The sequence below is a fragment of the Corvus hawaiiensis genome, chromosome 17 (genome assembly GCF_020740725.1).
Source record: "Corvus hawaiiensis isolate bCorHaw1 chromosome 17, bCorHaw1.pri.cur, whole genome shotgun sequence".
Lineage (NCBI taxonomy): Eukaryota > Metazoa > Chordata > Aves > Passeriformes > Corvidae > Corvus > Corvus hawaiiensis.
In genome coordinates this window covers 8080212-8095664 of record NC_063229.1, presented here as the reverse complement: position 1 = coordinate 8095664, position 15453 = coordinate 8080212, and the positions used below count along the sequence as shown (strand labels likewise).

Below are 15453 nucleotides of genomic sequence, written 5' to 3'. Positions count from 1 at the left end.
CCTACTAGGACTCAGCATATCGTGATAGCTAAAGAAATCACACTGCAGGTTGCTCTGCTGTATGTTCATGTATTTAAATTCTGGAGCAGGAGAACCCTTCTCTGAATTCTGTGTTACTAATTTCAGTCCCTCCGGTGCACGTGCACTTTCGGTAAGTTTTGCTCTCTGTCTGTGGCCTGCAGAGCACCAGCAAAGCGAATTTCGCTTTCCGTGCAAACAAAAGAACAGCACTTGCGACCTGGGCGAACTCTGCCTCCTTCGGGTTTAGAACACCCAGATGCCTTCAATAACGGCATCCTGGGGCACATTTGCTCGGGCAGGCGGTCTGCGGCCGCTTCCCCGAGCAGGGCAGTGCGTGCCTTTGGCCGGGAGAGCGCAGGGCTAGGGCGGCAGCGGCGATGGCGAGCGGAGCCGGGCCTAGCGCGCCGGCCTGCTCCGAGCCCGGGATGGCTCCTGCTCCCGGAGCCGCACAAAGATAATCGCTCAGGAAGTGTCTCAGCCAATCCCCTGGCGCTTTACATGCGGATTTGCCGGGGCAGCCAATCCGGGGGCGGCTTTCATGGGGAAGACAGATCATCAAGCCCAAGTGCCAAGCCCTCCCTGCCCGAGTACTGAGAGTCTGTCCTCCATGTTTTATAAGTATTGACATAACACTGTGTTAACAATGCATCCACAGAGGTAAGCCTTGCTTTTTACATTGCTTTTTCTCTAAGACCTATGAGTTGTGGGTTGAGAGTGTGATTCTCTGTGATTTCTCGTGCAAAACTCACACCACAGCACTTATATTAAGTTGGAACTGTTTAAATTTGCTTTCTTGGGTCACATGGTTAGTAGCCATTAGCCACAGCTTTATTTTACAGTCTGGCAAAGCCTTGGCATGCCTACTTCTTCACAGGAGGATGGTGTTTTTAGAGTTTATCAAGATCCTGGTATTCCAAAGGAGGTTTCTGTCTCTGAGCAGTTTGCCAGCACTATTGTCTGTTGTGTCACATGCCTGCTGGAGAGAAAATGGAAGCTAGGGAGCAGATGCATTTAACTGCCCTACAGGGAGTCAAGCAGGGATAATGGCAGACAGAAGAACAGGCAAGTTTACCTTTCTAAACAGTGAATGGAACAGCTAAGATAAGTTATCTCTGAGAAAATATGGGATTTTTTAAAACCTAGACATCAGCAAAAAGTGCTAATGGCAGATTGTAGATATTGGGCCTAGGTGGTGGTGTGCTGTTGCATCATGTTTTTTATGCAGGTTATCTTAACTTAAAATGACTATTGAACCTTTTTTCTTGCAGGAATAATTAATACAACGCTTTTCTCTTTCTGAGGGACAATGTATGGTTAATATTTCGTTCCTTTAAAAGGGAGTTTTTATGCTGCAGATTTTGGAAGTGGGGTGCTGCCCAGTAAAACGCAGCAGTGCATCTGTTTACAAATCTGATGCTTTATGGAAAATGTTTTTGAACTGTTAGCTTTCTTGTTTTGCATAGTTCAAATAAACTAATGTAACTTTTATCTGTGCCTTTTTGTTTTACATTGTATCAGACACAGTTCTGTGTTGTGGAGTCCAGAAGATATAAAATCATGTGTGGTTCATGACAGTAGTACATGTTATTCTTTCTTAGGTTTTTTTTTTCTTTTATTTTTTTTAACGTTTGGTTTAATGCTACGTAATTATTTCAAGAAATTCCTTTTTGATCAATTCCCAAATCTGCCAGCCTGTTGTATCTTCTTAACTGGGAAAATGAGATGGGTGCTTGAACAGTTGGTAAGTAAGCAGCATGCTGCTCTCTGAACATTTTTAATAGTTTTCCAAACATTTTGTTTTTACTGGGTCAGTTAGTGCAGTAGATGAAGTGATGTTAGTGGTTAGTCATATAAAAGATCAGATTTGCTTAGCATCCATTTTAAGGGACTTGTAAGCTGCTCTGTTTGAATGCACTGTTTTTCTGATAATTTGTCTCTAAATTTTGAAGCTTGTACTTCCTGTTTACCTCAGGCCAGTGAAAAATATTCTACTTGCTGCTTGTTCATAGATCATTAATTACCATGTTTGCAGGGTAAAGCGCGTTTTCACTGTTCTTGGGCTTTTCGGGTGTGATGAAAGTGCTAGTGCTCAGCAATGAAGTGACCTTATGAAGTAAAGTAAATAACACTTAATGAGCATATGTTTCTGATACTATACAAAGTGTAACCTCAGACAAACTTGCTTGGTTTATACCTAATTTAGAAACATTTTGTGCTCTTTATAAAGATTTTAATTGTAGCGCCTGCATGCTTGTTTGAACAAGCTGTTTTTCAGTGATCACCAGGGCTGTTACAAAAGCAGAGGAAGGATGCTCTTTTATGCTTTTTATGTAATTTTTGCACTTGTTTTAACAGTCCATACACATTCATTATTTTAGGAAAGAACTGAAAGCTAGTGTGCCTTTGCAAATGACTGTGCTGAGGCACAGTGCATGCAAACTTTCATAGACCCTTGCCATGTATTTGGTAATGTTCTTTAACACAGCAATTTACCTCTGGTTACTTGTTTACCCGTGTGAGTATCTTACTTTGAATATCTCACTTTGGTTAAAAGCTTTCCTCTCTCTCCCCCCCCACCCCCCCCCCCCAATCCCCTAGGATTAGATTATAAGAATGTCTAGTTCAATTTGAATCCTGAAATACTGCTGGGGTACCACTGAATTTCATGCTATAGCATTTTTATATGCAATTTTAATGCATTTTTCAGCATACATGAAAGTGCTGACACAGCTAAGAAGTTATTCTGGTTTTTGTTCTTCAGTTGCTAAAAAACAGAAATTACATTTGGACACAATTTTCCGTATAGTAGTTTATACATGTTAGCAGTTTACTTTCAGCCTTTAAGAGTGAACAACATAGTATTTGTTTAATACGAGGAAGCAGGGGTAAGTGATCTGCAATCAGAAAGCTTGTATTAAAATGGCTCCCACAGGTTTTGTTAGACCAGGATCTGTTTCAAATCTGCACCTCCAGACACGCTGCTGACAGTGAAGTGCATTTGTGTGAGCTGCCCTCGTGCGTATAATGAAATAGAGCATCGTGAGTCTGTTAAAGTTCACTATTTTCAATCACTTGAGTATAATTCTTTTATAGTTCACAAAAAACAAATGTCTGCATTGCAGCAAGATGTCTGAGGCAAGGTAGAGACAGCAGTGTTGTGCCTCGGCTCAGCCCAATGGCGCTGCTCCGCCAGCGCCGGAGCCAATTGCCGCAGCAGGCAGGTTAAAGATTGACAATTGCAGTGGCAAGGCTGAGAAAGGCCTTCTGGAAATTTCTGCCATCTTTGTTCCATCTAAGTAAAGTAAATTCAGCCAAGCTGAAGAATTTCATATATATACATTTTTGGTGCTTTGTCACTCACTTCCCTAGGTTGCATAATAAGCAGCACTCTACTGTTTTTTCTGTTCAAGACAGATGGAATGTGGGGTTTTGTTTAAGTGACAGATGCAGGGAAAAAGCACGTATGCTTTCTCCCCAAGATTTTGCTGGCCTGGATCTTGTTACTATCACAATTAGACAGGACATGTATGAAGCAATGCAGCTGAGGTTTATTCAGCTTGGAGCAAATGGCCATTATTCTGATTATAACTAGCAGTTAATCGTATAATTGCACTGTAAGTTTTCTGGCTACTAGAGAGTAATTTGAATTGCCCAGGATGAATATGATTAGCCATTATTATTTAGTGCCAACATCCAGTTACTTTTGTAATTAACTGGACAAAGAATGGAGTGGGGGGGGAAAACAAAGGAGTGATCTGGATTATAAATCATGCTGAAAACAGTAGCTTTTTAAAAGCTGCATGCCTTTTTCATTCTTTGCAGGCAAACTGTTTTACTTGGAAGCTAAATAGTGCTAGGGAAAAGCTGAGTAATTCCTTTAAACAAATGACACTACTTAACATATTGGGAATGAAAAAAATGCAGAGTATAAACCACTCCAAATGTAACAGTCGCCCCCCCTCACAGTAGGTAGGAGTATTGAAATGTAGCAGAAAACCTACATTGCTACTAAGGGAGCATGTAATAAAAGGAACTTCATGCTCAAAAAGCATAAATAGATAGATTACATTACAAATTTAGCCCTTCATATCAGTGTCCACAGACTTCAACTGGCTCATCTTCCTGAGCTGTCTTCCATTTTGTGATATCACTTTTGCTTGAGATTTTTGTTGTTGTTTTGTTTCTGGTTTTGTTGGTTTGTTTCTCCTGTTTTGCTTTGTTTTCCAGTGTATTGTGTTGTATCACTTTTCAGCTACTGGCCCTGTGGATCCAGTAGCTGAAAAGTGATAGGTTGTGGTCAGTTTTCCGTAGTGGTGGTAGTACTCCAGCATAATTGGTTAAAGGGAGATAAATCTCAGTAAAGGCTCTCTTCTCTGTCTGGAATTCAGGGTATTAATTTGAATTTCCTAAAAATCTTGAAAGTTGAACAAAACCTTTGCCCATGTAAGATGGAGTAGACAGCAATTTTCAGATTTTGTTATTTGTGGATCCCCAGTATTTTTCCCATGGGCACATGAATCCCATTAGAGTGACTTTAAGCCTGTTAGACTAGGTTTGATTTACTTGGTTATTGTCTGAAACCCCTTTGTGCACAGTACAGCTGGCTTTGAGGGGCCTGCAGACTGGAAACCATCATAGTAGGCCATCAAGCTTGGCCCTTTAAATTGTATTTAGAAAGTATTTAAAATACATTTGTTAATAAATATGACTTGTGTTCATGGGCTAAAGACTAATTTAGCCGTAGCTACATAGGAAGTGAGTTTCATGTATTTGTCTGTCATTCTTATTTTAACCCTTTATTGCCCGTTGTCGGAGCATCTGTGTCTCACACAGTGAGATTAAAACGATGCTGTAACAGGATGTTAACATTCCTAATTCAGCTAATATAAACCTTTACTTTCAAGCATGATTGTTCTCAAATTATATTTTTAGCATCTGAAATCTGTAGCTATTTGGTTGCCTTGCTTGGGCCTCAGCTGTATAGTTTATAGACTTAAAGATGACTGTGTAACACCAAGGATCCCCCTCCCTCCCCTGATTTTTCTCTTTTGTGCAGCTATTTTGAATGGACACTGAATAAGAGTAAGGTTTTAAAAAGAACCGAAATGTTCTTTAAATGAAAAATGGAGTTACTTTGCTTGTTATCACAGGTAACCAGCTTAAACATTGCTGTACATAAGATAGCTGAACGTGCCTTTTGTGTATGTTAATTACTTAATACAAAGTGTTATTTATTTAATACACATGGAGCATTTTGCAGGGAATTCTGTGAAAGGAAATGTTAAATACGAGGTGCTCACACTGGAGGGTGAAGCTAAAATTGAGTGATTTCCTTAGTAACCTGTGACTTCACAAATCTCCCTATCTTGTGCCTTTTTAGTTAAACGTTCAGATGTCAGGTGTCCTTTGGTCCTTCTTTACCATTTCTGATATTTAGATGCTGGCTTTGGATCTTGCCCTGCTGTGTAAACAGGAGCTGCTGGTATTGAACAAAGTGCTACCATTTTAGCTCCAGAGCAGGAGTGAGGCAGTGCAGTGCTGGCAGACGCCATTTTAAGAGCCCTGCATAAATAGCATAGCTACCGATGAGTAAGAGACTGTTATAGGTGAGTGCTCATACAAAGCTGCTATTTATTCAGCAATGGCATGCAAATAGTGGTTTTTGTTTTAAAATTTTTATTGAATGCAGTTTTTTGAAATCCTTATTTAGAATTGCTGCTCACAAATGTGATGCATGAGAGGCAGGAATTGTCTTAAAGATGAAATTCAGTTTTAGTGCTTATAGTCTTTAATCTTTTTTTTTTGTTTTGTTTTCTGTTAATTAAAAGGAAAAATGAATTCCAGAAATATGTAGTTCTTGATCTGAAATTCGTGTGTTATTCCCTAATGTAGATCTAGATTGTGTATGTGGGCATTAGCTGTTTCGAGTGGTTTTCCATATCTGTCAGTTTTTCTTGGTTAAATGTCAAGGTGCAGTAGTTCATCTGCAACTTTTAATTGCTCTTTGTAGTTACTATGGGTTAAAACATCTTTAAATATTCTTGTATATGTACATTTTCTCAGGTAAGTACTACTATTAGTAAAGGAATGATTTTCATAAACAGAAAAGTCAGTATATAATTTAGGGATGTGAAATTTGAAAACCTGAATTTTATATTAAAAAAAACCCACCCTCTCTTCAGTTTGGTAGAGAACATATTTAAAAATAAGGCAGCTAAGTTATGTTTTCATTTTTACCTAAGTACCAATAAATCTTGTATGTTTGCAATTCTTATTTTTTTTTCTTTCTGTGCCCAACTCTCCCCAAAGGAATAACCTCCACCCCTTCTACCCTCATTCAAGCATGCTAAACTAGTTTGTATGAAACAAATTAGCTTAACATTTTAGAAAACAAACTTTTGCTGTTGTTGTTGCAAGTTTTGTCAATATGAGTAGGGAAGTTTTAAATGATTAATTGGTGTTCTGGTCATTTGACAGGGAAACTGGCAGAGATTAAATTTCAGTTGTGTTCTTAAAATGTGTTCCTCTGTGTTCATTCATCTTAATGAGGAAATAAGAGTAGCTTTCAGAATCACATAAACTATTTGTTGTATTCATTTAGGTACTTAATTGAGTATTTTCCAGTATCATTTCTGATCTGCAGCCTCAGAGCATCCCATTCATACATGCATGACAGTAATACATGCTGGCTGAAATAGCTGCTCTGAGCCCTGCAAAAATGAATTCTCAAAGTAAACCTCTCTAGAACAGTCTACTTGACCACACAATTATTGTTTCCATGGAACTAGATACTTACTTTTAATTATTTTGCTGCTGGTCTTAATTTTCCTTTTATTTTGCTGTGGGTAATAGTAAGGTAACTGATTAAGAACCTGTTGTTCTTGAATTATTTAATTGGAAATCTTTTACTAATATCTGCATTTGGAAGTTTGTGGTTTACAAAGCATTTTAAAGAATATTCCTTGTATTGATGGAGGGTATAAAGGTAAAAAGATGTCAGCTTTAGAAAAGTTACTGTAAACTTGCTGTGAATTGCTGGTAGGTATTTAAAGGCTTGAATCTCAAAGATGACCACTACAGTCACCACTGTCAACATTCAAACAATGTCATGTTGTGGAAGTCGTTATTATACATTACAGCAAATAAAGCAGTGGGAGATGCTTTTGAGGAGCTGTGAATGTTCAGTATCGTTTATGGTTATGTCTAACACACTTTTATTTAACTGTTCCTCACCAACATTGGGATATTTTTTTTTCAGAACAATCTCTGTAGTTTTCTTGTATGCTTATATGTTTGTGCCTTTAAAAATTAATTAATTGCAGAGAATATGGAGATGCCTCTGTTCCTCTGAGGCTCAGGTTTCATAGTCTTGTAGGTAATTCCTGGATTTTGTGTGAGTGATGCACTGTGTGCACGTGTGTATAGGGAATGTGCTCCTCCATTGCTAAGGAAAGTGGAGAACCTTGGGATCAAGTGGAGAATGCATTTTTGACTGCTTATTTATACTTAAAATCTTTGGGAAGGCTGCTTTCAGGCATCTGTTACGTGATGTTTGCATCCCTGCCCATGGCAGCAGTTTGGAACTAGATCATCTTTAAGGTCCTGTCCAATGCAAGCCGTTCTATGATTCTTTGTATCAAGATTTTGCAAGATACTTTGTTCCCCTTACAGGTGTTTCTGAAGAATCTTTTTGTTGTTTATAGAAGTATTGCAAGAACACTTAAAAGAGTGATGGAGGAAACTGACTCAGTTTCCTAAATTAAGCTCCTTATACGAGTGGGACAGATTCTGAGCTGAAAAACCCTTCTATGCTGTTACTAATAGGTAGGAGTCTTGCCCTGTAACCCCCTGCAGTGCTGTGTTTGGGCCCAGGGGCACAGAACATCCTCAGTCAGCCTGTGACTTCTCCTGGTGCTTTGGTCAGGGAAGTGGGAACAGTTCCTGCTATGGCGTTGCTGTATTGATCCCTCACTCCCATTTCTCAGCCAGGATTCATGCACAGCTCTCTGGGTTGTAATACTGATTTGTACCAACTACTGTATCTTTCATATTGGATCATGTTCCCCTGAGGCTGTGAGTTGAACAAAATGACCTGATGGATTTGGATGAGTCTAGAATTTTATGATTGCTTTAATGTAACTTAAATGTGAGCTGCTGCTAAAAGGGTGGTGCCTTCTCCCTGTGTGGTTCTCCCATTTTCTGCATGTCCAGCTGCACAGTGAGTTACATTCCAGAACTGATTCGGATAAAATGGACATGGTTTCTGGAACAAGTTAAGGATTGGGGAAACCATTCCTTTTACTACCCTATGTAAAATGAGCATTAGTGTTCAACCTGAGTCTTGTAAAGCCTTGTATGTCCCAGTCTGTGTCTGGAACTGGGTCTATATTTTAGAGGCAGGTAATGTGCACATGCCAGATTACTTCAGTCTTACAGAATTGCTGGGCATGAATACATATTGATCTGTATGCATTATTGATTATATATACATGATGTTTTAAAAATATGGGGTTTGTTACAGTTTGCTGATATTGAAATAGGATTTTCTAAAGAGGGAGGGGAAGAAAAAAACCCCGATGCACTATTGGAAGAGAACAATGAACCCATCCCATGAGCCCATCCCTTCCCTTTGCTTAGGAGAGGAATGGGCAAAGGCAAGTGGTGCATGAAATGTTTTGGTGTCTGCAGGCCACTGCCATCTCCTCTTTGCTGAGGCCCCTGGAAAAGGGTGTAACAAATGTGCAGGATAATTGATCTGCCCATGCATAGTAAATGTGTGAGCATTGTAGTGCTGTTGGCTGTGTTGCGCATTTAATCTGCCCATGCAAGATAAATCTGAGAAGCATTGTGTTACAGTCAACTGTGCTACACATTTGCCATAATTCTGGTCACATGGGTGCCTTGCCTTGCTCCTGAAAGATCAGAATAGTCCATGAGCTGGGAGGTAGATGCTGGTAGAATAGAACTCCCCTTCAGTGTTTTGTGACTTTAAAGAGCTTATTTTGTAAATTATTTCTATATCCAAATGACAAGCAATAATGATTTCTGGCATTCGTGGAACTTCTCAGCTTTGGGTTATCCGTATTGAGCTTGGTTGATTTGTATGTAAAATTTCTGCTGACATAACTGTACTGTTTAGAACTGGGAAAGGAATTGTAACCCAACTGCCCAGTAGCGGATAGTTGATTAGAAGTAGTTTTGTCAAATAACAGACTTAAAAATCCTTCTTCTGTTTAGTTTTACTTTGTTTAGGAATCTCTTTTAACTTACACCTGTAACAAAACTCCTGCTAATATAAACTGTTTGTCAGGCTGAAGAGTTCTCTGGTATAAATGTAACCACGTCCTCACAGTTGTTTCCGAGCTCTGATGAGATGTTTCAGGCAGATTTATAGACAGTGGCTAAACCAAGGCTTCCAGCTGCCCTCTTGGCGCAGACATCCCTCCAGGGCAGTGGCTGGGCATACCCCACACTGTCCCTGGAGCTGGGGTGGCTGAATGGAACCTCAGCCCACTTCATAGCAGCAGAAATTCATAACCTGCCATATCAGTGCAAGCTGGTATCAGCAACAACTTCCATTAACAGACTGAGTGGTAAATCGTCCCTGTAGAGGAGAAGATGTACATCCCATGGCTGTTGTACTCTGGTGGTATTAATGGACACTGCAATACCTGCCTGAGGCTCAAGAATGCCATTTGTCTATCCTTTTGAATTTGAGTTTACTTCAACATGGTGTATTTTCTTTTACCTTTCGTCTAGGATAGTCACATCTCCAAAACCGCTCTGTAACTCTGTGTTCATTCTTGTTCATTTTTCATCTCCCTTCCATCTTCTTTCCCCAAAGTGACTTAACTAGCCAAATTGATTGAGTTGTTTTCTTGAATGGCATCACTGTAAGAAAGTAGACCATCAGAAAGTCAGATGTAGTTTGTAATAATTTAATCCTTCCTGGAGCAAATGAAAACTGACTGTGTAAAATTGAATGGTAACAACTCTATACTGTATACTCTTTATGGTTAATAATTGGTGGAATTGTATTGCCAATAAATTATAAATATTCAGTTTTCTGTTATACAGTCCAGTTCCAAAATAATTAAAATTATTTATTTAATGGTTTTTGAAATTACATTTTACCTTCTAATTTTGCAAGTTGTTCTGTGTTGCTAAGTCTGTTACTTCAGCTAATCTGTTCACGAATGCTGATGAGCATTTAAATGTTGGCAGGCATCTGTCCCCGTGGTTTATCTGAGATTAGGAGCTGCAAGAAACAGAATTCCTGTTTGTCTGCCACATGCATACAATTCATACATACATTGCCATAATCTTCAGTATATGTTGCAAGACTGTCATTCGTACAAAAATGTAGCTTTTGTGCTTGGTACCTTGCAGCATATGTGTGTACCTGGATTGTTTCTCACTGTGTTTTGATCAATGTATGCTCTGGCAAACAGGAAACCTTTCATTCCATCAGAAATTTTAATGTAGTTGTGTTTGACAGTGTTGGGTTGCACGTGATGGATAGAAGTTAGTCATGGGAATAATACAGTCCATAAAGTATTCTAATTTCACCTTTTTGAATCCCGCAGCTTGGCTGAAGAGGAAATAAAGGCAGAGCAGGAGGTGGTGGAGGGGATGGACATCTCCACTCGATCCAAAGGTGAGTAAGAGGACTATCTCACTTAGGTTCTACAACACAATTATTTGTAAACCAGGATAGTGAAGCTGTGTCATCTACCATGAAGCTACTCTTTGAGTGGAGACTCAAGATTCACTGTATTTTTTGCAGTGACTACTGTATGTTAGGAAGTGTTTTAATTTTTGCTTGGTTTTCATTGTATGTCAAATCTACACACACAAATATTTCAGTGTTATTTCAGGTTTATGAATAACTTAGGTTAAATTATGAAAAAACAGCAACCTCTTGTATTATATCACTTATCATGGCATCCTTTAAAATAGTACTTCTAGATTTGCAAGACAGAAGAAAGAAGTAGTAGTAGTAGTAGCAGCAAAAATATTAAGATAGTATTTCCTACAGTAATTAATTTTTTTTCTAAGAAAAAAGAATCACAGTAGCATTTCTGTTTCCACAGAAATTAATCCCCTGACCAGTATGTATTTCATGGACATTCATGCCTGTCCATCTCCTTTTGTACTTGCAACTGACTTTGCTGCTGAGTTTACTTGAAAGCCATTTCTCTAAAACAGCAGCAATAGTTACTACCATCCTTTTAAAGTTCTGGCACATATCCAGTTACTCTTCACATTCCTACGGCAGGGCTCACAAATCTAATTAACTCTGAATGTGCAGGTGGGATTGTCTTGAAAGCATGGCACAGATCATCTGCATGTTTTTTAATGAGGAAGCTTGGCTGGATAACATAAAATTGGATTCAGGTCTTATTTGTACTTACAGTAAATTTCTTGTTTCAGTTCTCATGGTGTGGTTAGGTGAGGTAGTACATGTGATCTGACACCTCAGAAGAGATACACTTGCTCCTTTTGTCCCTTCTCCTTGTCTTTTTCTCCCTTCTCTCCTTCTGTATGTTAGTCTGCACCACTGGACTGCTTTCAACGTTTACTTGTCTCTGTATTTCAGTTTTCTAAGCCAGCAGAAAGTAAATGTTTTTGTTGCTTTAATGATTGCTACTGACTAGGGTAAGCTCCCAGCTCTGCACTCCACCACTTACTTCCTTTGTGTTGCTTGTCACATCCCAGCCACTTGAACTTTCTAACCAACTTGAAAACTGAAGCATTTTTCTGCTGTTGTAGTGACCAGTTTGTTCATGAAAGAGTTTGATAACATAAGAACTTGGTATAAGAGGCAAAGGGGTTTAGTAGGTACATCTAGCTGCCCGTGAAATCTCATCTTTATTTCTGCTTAGAAACACTGGCCCACTTACTAGTACTAATAAGAGTTTTGCTTGCCTCAAGTGAGCTAAACCATTACTTTTGTCACTCTGACATCATTAATGTCTAAAAGACACTTAAAAATCTGATATCTACTTATGTAGATGTTTATGTTTTAGTTCTGGTGCTTTGATTAGCCACAAACAGGTGTATGCACCATACAAAGTAAGTTTGCATTTCCTCATGGTAGTTCTAGTGCTGCCCTGACCTTAAGATATGCTGTTTCAATGAATTAAGCCCACAGGAAACTCTTTACTTTTTATTTGGTAAGGTTAAGATGAAGTTTCTTAGGACAGTGAGCTGATTTAATGTAATGGTTATTGAAAGGGTCAGTCTTTCATCTCCCAACCTTCTCACACATGTGATCTTGCAGCTTGTGTTGTGGGCTCTTAACAATTAGAACTGGTCAGTTCACAGGGATTTAACCTGGCAGAAAGAGACTCAGGTTTTCATACTGTTTACTGTTGCAACTCCTTGAACCAGCTGATGACAAAGCCAGTCTCACCATGCACCACCAGGTGCTGGTTTAGGTGGACCCAAGCTGACATTGTGTGGAAGTCACTGGTCTATGCATAGAAGGACTCTTAGTGCTTTAAATACCAGTGGGAGTGATGTAAATGGCATTTCTGTATCACCATAGTAGAGATAAAACTTAGCAAGGGTTAAATCACTTTAATAATAAGGGAATTGGTATTTATTTAACTAGATACTGATTTGCTTTAGTTGGTTTGTTAAATTTTATATGTATGTAGATAAAACCCCTGCTAGCACCACTCTAAGGACAAGAATAACAACTACCCACCCCAATCCCTTACAGGCTTGTGTTTTTTCCAGTGAAGAATGTAGGATATAAAGAACTCTTTAGACTTACCTGTAAACCATTTCTCTTTGTTGTGTACCCAGCCTAATCTGTGAATTAGTGATAGAACTTTATAATAGTTGAATATGTAGTTTTTCACAGAAAATAAAAGAATCATAAATGTCATCTCCAGGAGCTGGCCACATTACAGGCCAGGTGTAATGAATCATTCTGGACTCCTGTTACTTGGATTGAAACAAGCTTCTCTGATAGTTCAGTGCAGTGTTGCTGCAGCAGAGAAGTCACAAACCAGAATTTCAAAGCTGTTATTCTGCTCTGTGCAAGGCAGAAAAAGTGCAGCAAAGTTCTCAACTGGTGGGATGGTGGCAGCAATGTCTCCACTTGTAGCAATTAGCTTGTGCAGAGTTTTGCTTTGTGTGTTTTAAAAAGGATATAGATGAGGAAGTTGACCCTATCTAGGCAAACCTGGAGGGGAGCACAGAGCTCTTTGTGCTTTGTTTGGGTTTTTTGATGTGTGAGAAGCTTGTGCAGGACATCGATCTGTGGCACTGTGTAACTTCAGACTTCACCTAGAGCAGTGGATGTGCTGCAAGTCTGTAACCTACTTGCCCTGCTACAGTTTGTACAGCTCGTGAGGCTGTGTCTAAAGAAAGTTGTAGGGAAATAAATTTAATTGCTTTAAAACCAATTAGCCTGTTGCAGACATCTTCATGAACATTCTTGTTTTGGTATAAGCAGTTTAATTGCTATAATTCAATTCCAGTTCAGTTTAAGCTAAACTAAACCATGCATTGTTTAATCTGTAACACGGGTCTTAACACAGCCTTTGAATTGGTCTAAGTAACGTGGTGGTTTCAAAGCAGCCTAAGCTGGTCAAACTGCTCAATGCAGCAGTTTCATCCACTTCCTTCCATACCTAAGCTGGCAGGAAACTAACTGAACCATAAAACATGAACAGTTTTCTACTTGCTCAGTGTGCTGAAACAGCTTGGTGGACTGCCAGAACTGGTGTAAGAGACAAGGCAGGAATACAGCAGTTGGGTGCAGGAAGTGTGGAGCTTTGTTAGCAAGCATTTAGACAGGGCTAAGCTGGAGTGAAACCAAGAGCTTAAAGCCATCACTGACACTTCTTACTTCATATTGTGCTAGATAAAGCGAGTCTGTAGCTGGGGTCAGGGCTATGGAGTCCTACATGTTCAGCTGCATTTCTCTACCCTTCTCCTTTGCTGGCTGTAATGCTTCTGCTGTTGCACAGTCAGCTGTGTCAAGCAGCTGATCTAGCAGAAAATTGTTCATTTTTTGTAGTACTAGATTCTGCCTGCATCATGAACTGATTAACACTACAGTTACACGCAAGTGCCTGTCTCCAAAAAGTTGTGGGGACAGATACCTGGTAAGATGGGAAAAGGGGAAGAGGAGTAGTGTTACTCTAGAAGTTATAATTTAGATCTGTTTATAAGATGTGCATGTGCAGCCTTGTTAAAGACAAGGTTTTAAAATACACTGCTCTTTTGATGAGAGCAAGAAAGCATAAGGCATCTGAGAACTGGAAATGGGAAGTGACAGCTTAAAGAGAATGCAGAGTCCAAAAACATAAAATGGAGTGAACAGGGGATTGCTCTTCAGTGAAGGAGAGAGGCTGTGGATTAGATGATCGTATTTTCTCCTTTGCATATGATACATTAACATGTCCAGCAGAAACATCTTGTTATATTTCTGTTCCAGCCTTATCGACTACTTTTTAACCTTGTTTATTAAAGATTTCAAGATGGGGCTTGCAAGATCTGTGGATAAATGTCTAAGCATTTCCAGGTTGTGGTTCCAGAGCAACTTTTGTCTTTGCTTGTACTTGTTCTCTTTGGACAGAATGAACTATCCACTGGGTGTTTTCTTCCTATTAACCTGGAAGAATTTTTTTTTTTTTTTTTAAATCCTTTCTGCTAGTTTAACTTAGCTGCCAACAGCAGCAAGCTGTGATGGCAGATGCACTTCCATGTAGGTTTTCCTGTATTTCAGCTGGTACTGGAACTATTGCCTGTTTAGTGCCCAGTCAAAAGGAGATCTTTAACTCTCTTTTTGCCATCATCAGTCAGACATGTCTTCCATTGCCTTTGCATCTATGGTGGCCCTTAGGACTTAGGTGGAGAGGTTTCTACCTGCTTTTCTCACTGAACCAGATTACTGGGGAGTTGAGCAGATGTTGGGCATTGCTGGGAGCAGCCCTGCCCCAGCAGGGACAGCTGGTCATTAGATGGTCTTAGCTTGGCATAAAATCATATACTGAGGCCTTACTGCTTAATGGGGAGAATTCTGACGTTTACAGGTTAGGGGTTTTTTTCAGGTTTGTGTTAAAAGGCTTTGGTCTTAGGAGCTCCTCTCGGTGGTAAAATGTTCAGATACTATGAATATAAACACGAAAATGACTAATTAAATGGAATTCCCAGAATGCATGATATATTTTGTAACAGTTTCATAATAGTGCATCTCTGTCAGCTTTCTTTGTAGTGATACCAAGTATTTAATCACACAGAGATGAGATTCTTACTCCAGTGTGAAACTGAGACTCCTGCAGGGAACAGAAGTGCAGCCCTGGGCTTCTGTCTCTAGTGCAGAGCCCTTGTTATCAGCAATCCCACCTTAGGGAGGCCTTGGGACAGCAAGTCCCCCACAGCCAGGCTCCAGCTTATCCTTGCCTTTCAGCT

General features: G+C 39.5%; 1 protein-coding gene across 7 annotated transcripts in view; it reads left to right on the top strand.

Annotated features, from left to right (window-relative positions):
* The first annotated feature begins 575 nt into the window (after positions 1-575).
* Positions 576-15453, top strand: part of ZMYND8 (zinc finger MYND-type containing 8) — a 49906-nt gene continuing 35028 nt past the window's right edge. For 4 of the 7 annotated variants that reach the window (XM_048322288.1, XM_048322284.1, XM_048322290.1 and 1 more), the window contains exons 1-2: positions 576-678; positions 10608-10678. In XM_048322288.1, the coding sequence (XP_048178245.1) occupies positions 665-678; positions 10608-10678 (85 nt within the window). In that variant the 5' untranslated portion in view covers positions 576-664. Of the gene's footprint in view, positions 679-870; positions 1084-1706; positions 1763-5520; positions 5628-10607; positions 10679-15453 lie in introns of those variants that run through there. The other 3 variants (XM_048322285.1, XM_048322286.1, XM_048322287.1) reach the window with 3 other exon arrangements.